At 48.6% G+C, this 7,477-nt stretch overlaps 1 protein-coding gene across 1 annotated transcript; it reads left to right on the top strand.

Moving 5' to 3' along the window:
- The first annotated feature begins 1,073 nt into the window (after positions 1 to 1,073).
- On the top strand, positions 1,074 to 2,531 carry DRD5 (dopamine receptor D5). Its single transcript, XM_074147628.1, has one exon. It carries the CDS (start codon positions 1,074 to 1,076, stop codon positions 2,529 to 2,531), a length of 1,458 nt encoding a protein of 485 aa, XP_074003729.1.
- Positions 2,532 to 7,477: the final 4,946 nt, after the last annotated feature.

Below are 7,477 nucleotides of genomic sequence, written 5' to 3' on the forward strand. Positions count from 1 at the left end.
CAATTAGCCGTTTAGGTTACGTTTCCCATCCCTATGGAAGCAACCCAGCCCGTCCCGCTCTCCCCCTCCCGGCAACTTCCAGCCCCGCTCGCTGTGGCCGTCCACGTCCCCGACATCCCGGCTCCCTCCGGGGATGCTGCCGGGGGATAATTTCCCCGTTCCCCGCGGTGGGACCGCACTCTTTCCTCCACCTGCGCAAAACCACCGCACGGAGCCGGTGACGGCTGAAAAAAACAACAAAAAAAAAAACCCAAAGCCTGCGAGGATGACTCGGTTTCGGGAGGGAGGAAAGGAGGGCGGTAGGGCGGTCACCCCCGCCGTGACCTCCCGTCCCATCCCGTCCCCCGCAAACCCCGCTGCTCGCCGGCCCCGACGGGGCGTCCCCGGCGGCGGAGCATGCTCAGAGGGCGGCGGGGGCGGGCGGGCCGGCCCGGGGAGCGGGTAGCGGGGAGCCGGTAGCGGGGAGCGGGGAGCCCCGGCGGGCGGGGGGCGGGCGGAGCCGCCAGCCCGGACGGGAGCCAACTGGAGCCGCGGAGCCGAGCCGCGCAGCGCCGAGCCGCCACCTCGAGGAGCGGGCGCGGAGGCGGGTAGCCCGAGCAGGTTGCGCGCCCAGCCGCGGAGCGGTGAGCCCGAGGAGGAGATGAGCGGCGGAGCGGAGATCCCGAGCAGGGGAGTGCGCTGAGCCGCCGAGCGGGGAGCGCAGGAGGGGCAGGGGGGACGCGGGGAGGGTACCCAAACCGGGGTCCACGGGACGGAGACCCCGAGCAGGGGAACGCGCCGAACTGCGGAGCGGGGACCCCCGGCGGCAGCAGCGGGGCGGAGACCCCCGAGCAGGGGCACCCGCGCTGAGCCGCGGAGTGGGAACCCCGGAGAAGGGGCCGCGGGACGGGCACCCCGAGCAGGAGGACGCGCTGAGCCGCGGAGCGGGACCAGCGGATCGAGGGGGGATCCAACCCGGCAGGGGTGGCGGCGGGGCGGGGGGGCAGCGGCCCCATGGGGCCGGGCGGCGCTGGCTGCTTGGCGCGTCCCGGCCGCCGCCGCCGCCCCCCCGCCGCCGGCGGGAGCCGCCAGCCATGCTGCGGGGCGGCCGGAGCCCGCTGCCGCCGGCGGCGGGACCCCCCGTCGGGGCGCGGGGTCCGTCGGGCGCCCCCGGGGCGGCGCAGGTGGCGGCGGGCAGCCTGCTGGCTCTGCTCATCCTCTGGACGCTCTTTGGGAACGTGCTGGTGTGCGCGGCCATCGTCCGCTACCGGCACCTGAGGAGCAAGGTCACCAACATCTTCATCGTCTCCCTGGCTGTCTCGGACCTGCTGGTGGCTCTGCTAGTCATGCCCTGGAAGGCGGTGGCTGAGGTGGCTGGGTACTGGCCCTTTGGGGCTTTTTGCAACGTCTGGGTGGCCTTTGATATCATGTGCTCCACAGCCTCCATCCTGAACCTTTGTGTGATTAGTGTGGACAGGTACTGGGCTATTTCCAGCCCTTTCCGCTATGAGAGGAAGATGACCCAACGGTTGGCTCTGGTGATGATCAGCGTGGCGTGGGCTTTGTCTGTGCTCATCTCCTTCATCCCTGTCCAGCTCAACTGGCACAAAGGTGGGGATGTTGTTGCTGCTGGTGATATTGGGGATGGATTTGGCACTGGCTGGGCGGCAGCGGGTGCTGTCACCACCTGGGCGGAAGACATGAGCACCACGTGGGTGGCATTAGCAGCAATGAGACCCTCTGATGGGACTTCTGGCAGCAATGATACCCTTCATGGACCGTCAGAGAGCTGTGACTCCAGCCTCAACAGGACTTACGCTATTTCCTCCTCCTTGATCAGTTTTTATATTCCCGTGGCTATCATGATAGTTACCTACACTCGAATCTACCGCATTGCCCAGGTGCAGATTCGTCGGATCTCTTCCCTGGAGAGGGCAGCCGAGCATGCCCAGAGCTGCCGGAGCAGCCACGTTGACTGCCACCATCACACAAGCCTCAAGTCCTCCATCAGGAAAGAGACCAAGGTGTTGAAGACTCTCTCCGTCATCATGGGCGTCTTTGTCTGCTGCTGGTTGCCGTTCTTCATCTTGAACTGCATGGTTCCTTTCTGTGAGAGCCCACCCAGTGACCCCCACGCTGGCCTTCCCTGCGTCAGTGAGACCACCTTCAATATCTTTGTCTGGTTTGGTTGGGCCAACTCCTCTCTCAACCCCATCATCTATGCCTTCAACGCTGACTTCAGAAAGGTCTTCTCCAACCTCCTGGGATGTGGTCAGTTTTGCTCTAGTACTCCAGTGGAGACTGTTAATATAAGCAACGAGCTTATCTCTTACAACCAGGACACCCTTTTCCATAAGGAGATAGTGACTGCTTATGTTAACATGATCCCAAATGTGGTTGACTGTGAGGAGAACCGTGAGGACCCTTTTGATAGGATGTCCCAGATCTCCCCTGACCATGAGATTGCCACTGACTCTGTCTGTGAGCTGGACTGCGAGGGAGAGATTTCACTAGGCAAAATAACACCTTTCACTCCAAATGGTTTACATTAAATTGCATCCTGCCCTGGTCAGTCCTTCTTGGATTATACAACAAAATATTAGCACTGAATGGAAAAACCTGCTTGATTTTATGCTGTAGTTTGGTCGGTCACTTCATGCTAAACTCACTTCTCTGTGTAGCCCTTTGCAGGATGTAGACACTGTCGTGCAGGTTAGCTGGCGGCACAAACTTAATGCAGCACTTCCCCAGGCAGAGAGAGGACCAGGCAGTCGTGTTGATTAGCTGTGGTGAGGTATTGTGCTATAATTACGGTCAGTTCATGTTTATAACGTGTTTGCAAATGAAAGGTCCCATTGTCAGTGCTAAGTGTTACAACTTCTAAAATCAGGGACAGATGTGGCTGGCATAGACATTAGATAAAAAAACTAGGCTGTTTGTTAAGATCTTATGTTTCTTTTTTCTCTGTTGTTTTTTGTTTTGTTTTGTTTCTTTTTTTGTTTTGTTTTTTAAGATAGAAATAGTGAGGTGGTGATTTGGTTGATTATTTAAATGCGTGTTTCTGCCAAAACGGTTTATGTGAAATCCATGTTCTCCTAGGCGGCGTTGTTGCCTATGATATCCTTGCCATGTTCCCAGATGAATAAATAAAAAGTTACATTGATCAAGGGGTTATTATCTTTCATTTATCACCCTGAAAGGTTTACAACAAGTATTCAAACTTTAACATTCCTGTTTGAATGGTTAGAATGACTAACAGCTAAACCCTATTATTTTGAAAGCAAAATAGTCTGTATAGAAAATACAATTTTTGAATAAAAGCAAGGCTCATAGGAATGATTGACTTAAATTAACTTTTATATGGCTCTGCTTACAGCTAGATTTATGCCTATTTTTCTTTAATATTATAACTGATGCTATTCGTCTCTGCAGCTAAGAATATCGAGTATACATACCTACAAGCTATTAAAACTTTCCACTTAATTTTATACTTGAACTTAGTTTTTAAAGATACTATTAATGAGGATAGTTTGGTGATAGAATTAGGAGCTGGTTGTGTCTAAAACCAATAATTATGTTTGAAAATTATGTTAATAATCAGCATTTCCCAGTGTAGACATTAGAGAACTCATTCAATCCAAGAGAAGAAAAAAATAATGCTGTTGATGTAGTTGTTTACTTATTAAGTGGAACTTAAATATACTTCAAGTGCTTTGACTTTGCAAAACATTTTAAAGCAGTCTTTAAAAATTTTAAAAGAGTGTTTTAAGCTTTGTTTCTATTGAAACTTTTACATCAAATGGATTATTTTACTTAGAAACATTTGTAAACTTTCAGCTCGGAAATAAGGTGATGTTATTTCCAAGACAAATGATCAAAGGTAGTAAAAGCAATACCAATATTTATATAAAGTTTAGGCTCACAAAATGAACAACATTTGAAATACCTTTAGAAATACCTGTGCCACGAGCTGAGCAGATTTAAATTGACCTGGGGCCTCCCCCGTCCTGCCCAGCTGGGAACTGAAGGCCCCTATATGATGTACGGGGAAAAAGTAGGATCTACAGTAGGCAGCATGGATCAGGGGAAGTCATTGAACCAGATGCTGGGATTTGTGGATGTTACAGATTTAGTATTGGGCCCCTTTGGAAGTCAAGCCCTTCGTACTGGTTTGGGGATTGCTTTACCTCCCCTTGGGATGCGAGGTGGAAGAAGCGCAGGCGGCGTGTGATTGATACCCCTTTGTGGTTGCCTCTGCTGCAATCCGGTTTTGTCTGCAAGCAACATTTTGTGTGTGCAGTCTTTGGTATTAATTGGTTATATCGTCATTTTTTATTCTCTTTTCAACTGCTTGTCACTGAAGATTGACATCTACCTGAGCGTTTTCTTCGCTGTTGATATGAAATCTCAGTGTAATATCCCTTTACGGCTGTCCTCAGAAAAGGGTGTTGTGACTGGGGCTTAGGGAGGCTTGAGAAACAGAAATCTCGTGCTTTTAACCAGGGTCGGCCTACTAATGGCTTGACATTGAGGGTGAGTATGTTATCATTCCTTTACTAAAGCAATCGTACGTTGCCAGGAGTTAACCATAGTTCTAGCCCTGCTGGTTGGATAAGCTTGTCCAGAATAAAATAATTCTCCCAAATAAATATGAAGGAAACTGCTTCTGGTGGTGCACTGAAGAATTATCCCAACCAGAATTTAGATTTTTGCATTTTCTAGTCACTACTCAAATTTTGAGGCTAATACAGCATGTTGAATTTTCTGGATCTGTGCAAAAAGCCTTTGATATCCAGATGCAAGAGGTGCAGGCACCTGGCGCTGATTCCAGCTCCCAGGGCAACTCTGTATTTTATCCAATTTTGTCCATATTAAATCAGAAGCAGCCCAGGGAAATGGGGAAGGGAAAAAATGATCTCTTCCTGAGCACCTGCGTGCCAGCAGGCTGTGCAGTCGGATTCTGCCTGTTACACCCTGCTCCAGCAGCGGCACAGAGCAGCACAACAGGTTCAGTAGTAACAGTGAAGAGGGTGTCTCCTCCACCTCCACAGCCTTTCCTGTTCAAAATAATCCCTGTGCTGATGGTGCAACAGTTCCCTTGGATCCAGTTCCCTGCAGGTGTGGTGGAGGGGTAAATGTGTACAAGAAGATGCTCATCCATCCCCTTGTTAGGTTTTTTTCCTCCTCGTTGAGGTTTTACCTACATGGATTTCTGGAATCAGGGGATGCATTTATGCTGGGATGCAAGAATCATAGAATGGTTTGGGTTGGAAGGGACCTTAAAGATCATGTAGTTCCAGCCCCCCTGCCATGGGCAGGGACACCTCCCACTAGACCAGGTTGCTCAAAGCCCCATCCAGCCTGGCCTTGAACACCTCCAGGGATGGGAAATCCACAACTTCTCTGGGCAACCTCTCACCATCCTCACAGTAAAGAAATTCTTCCTAGTATCTCATCTGAATTTCCCCTCTTTCAGTTTAAAACTGTTACCCCTCGTCCTATCGCTTCACTCCCTGATAAATAGTCCCTCCCCATCTCTCCTGTAAGCCACCTTCAGGTACTGGAAGGCCATTATAAGGTCTCCCCAGAGCCTTCTCTTCTCCAGGCTGAACAACCCCAACTCTCAACCTGTCAGAAGAAGGTGACATCTCCATCAGTGGGTTTATATAACAACTTTGCACAGAGAGTTAGGAACTTATATTAGGTATATATTAGGCTATTAGGCTTATCTCAGATCTGAAGGAAGGCAATTTTTACCCTGCCCCCAGAATCTGGGAGCACAATTAAGATAATACAGAAAACTGGCCAAATTGCCACTTTCCTTTACTAGTGTTTAGTTTATGACTTCAGCTGGTAAATGATTTCTGATGGTGGCTCTGTGATGTAGTCTCTCTCCTTGGAGTATGTACCTGTCAGGGGGCTTCATCCTTTGGAGCCCAGGAGCATCAGAAAGGGAACATTTCTGCTTCAAAAGACAGAGAGAAGGTACATTTTTGCTGGAAGCACAGATTGACCTTACAGATCTGAAAGAAAACCTTTTTTTCTTGACTTGCAACATAGGGACAATTTGTTGCTAGTGTATTCAGAATTAGTAAGATAAACTTTTTAAAGAAATGTGCCTTGAACTATCAAAAGGAGCAGACTGTTTTAATGAAAACATCGCCAAAAAGGCTTTTTTAAACTGGTTTCTGTCAGATGAAACTGCTGCCCTACTTTTAAAATGGTTTCTCTCTTCAGGACTAATGCATCTGCCTAGCCATAGAGCAGAGTTCATTGGAAGTGCAAGTAGGTTTTTATAATCCTTATATCCTTGTGGTGTCACTCTGGAACTCATCTGCGCCAGTGGTTTTGTGCCTCCCATCAACATGTTTTCTTCCATGAAAGTCACCTTGCTCCTGTCATGCATTTTACTCCCTAATTAAGCATGATCACTTATTGCTAGCTCAATTTTTTGGGGGAGGTTTCTCTTTTTTTGTCCTTTAATGATTTGAATGTACAGTGCCGTTTGGCTTTGAGTCATTGTTACTTAATCTAGTCCTGAGTGATGGTTGACCTTCAAGATCCCCCATTATTTTCAGTTTCTGTTTTGTGGTGGTGTTTATATATTTTACCTTGCAATACGTGTCACTGTCAAATTACCTCTGAGCCAGCCAAATCTTCTGTTCTGGCTTATTCTTTTAGTCGTGGATAACTCCATACCACAGGAGGGTCAGTATATCAGTAGCCTGTATGTTTTCTGCCTGAGTTAACTAATGACCGAGGAGTTCATTTTAGTGAAAGAGCAGAAGATGTGAAGGCATCTTAGTTCATTTTTAAGAAGCTGGAACATGGAGGACATGAACGTACAGTGTTTTATGTAAAATGCTGCAAACACCATGAAGACTCTTTCACTATTCAAACCCCCAAAGAGCTTTTAACAGCACTGGCTTTAACAAGGGGTGGTAGATTGTGCAGAGTTTCCACCCCCACCCCCAAAGCTAAAGGAACGTTGATGACTCTCAGAGGTGAACACAAACAAAACACTTTTCAAAGGCAGAAAAATTACTGCAGTATTTTTTTTTGTAAGTTTGGTACTTTATCCCTTTGCTTTCATTGTGTTTTTTGCTTTTGCAGCCACATCCGATGTGTCTCTGCGGGGAGGCTCCCTGCTGAGAACTCGGGTGTTTTTTGTAACATATAACAAAAAAAGGCTTCAAAATTAGGAAGGCTTCTCATAGAAGTAACACTAAGGACAATCTTACACCATTTAGGAGTCAATCATGTATAAACTCAGCATTCAAGAGACTGACAAGACTGGAGGCAGTGTTCAGAACATGCATCAGACTGGAGGTTTGAGAGGTCACGAGTCCTTCAGCAGTTTGTATGTGCCAAAATTGCCACTCTTGACAGGAGAGCATTTTCGTCACTGTCACACAGAAGGCAGGGTATACACCTATGTCGGTGTGAATAATTATGCAGAGATTTTTCTTTCCTCTGAGGCCATCTTTGCTACTGTTTA

This window comes from Numenius arquata, chromosome 5 (assembly GCF_964106895.1).
Source record: "Numenius arquata chromosome 5, bNumArq3.hap1.1, whole genome shotgun sequence".
NCBI classification, from domain to species: domain Eukaryota; kingdom Metazoa; phylum Chordata; class Aves; order Charadriiformes; family Scolopacidae; genus Numenius; species Numenius arquata.

Bases quoted from the DNA above. Each gene is read 5' to 3' on its own strand.
- DRD5 (XM_074147628.1), top strand. From the start codon at position 1,074: ATGCTGCGGGGCGGCCGGAGCCCGCTGCCGCCGGCGGCGGGACCCCCC.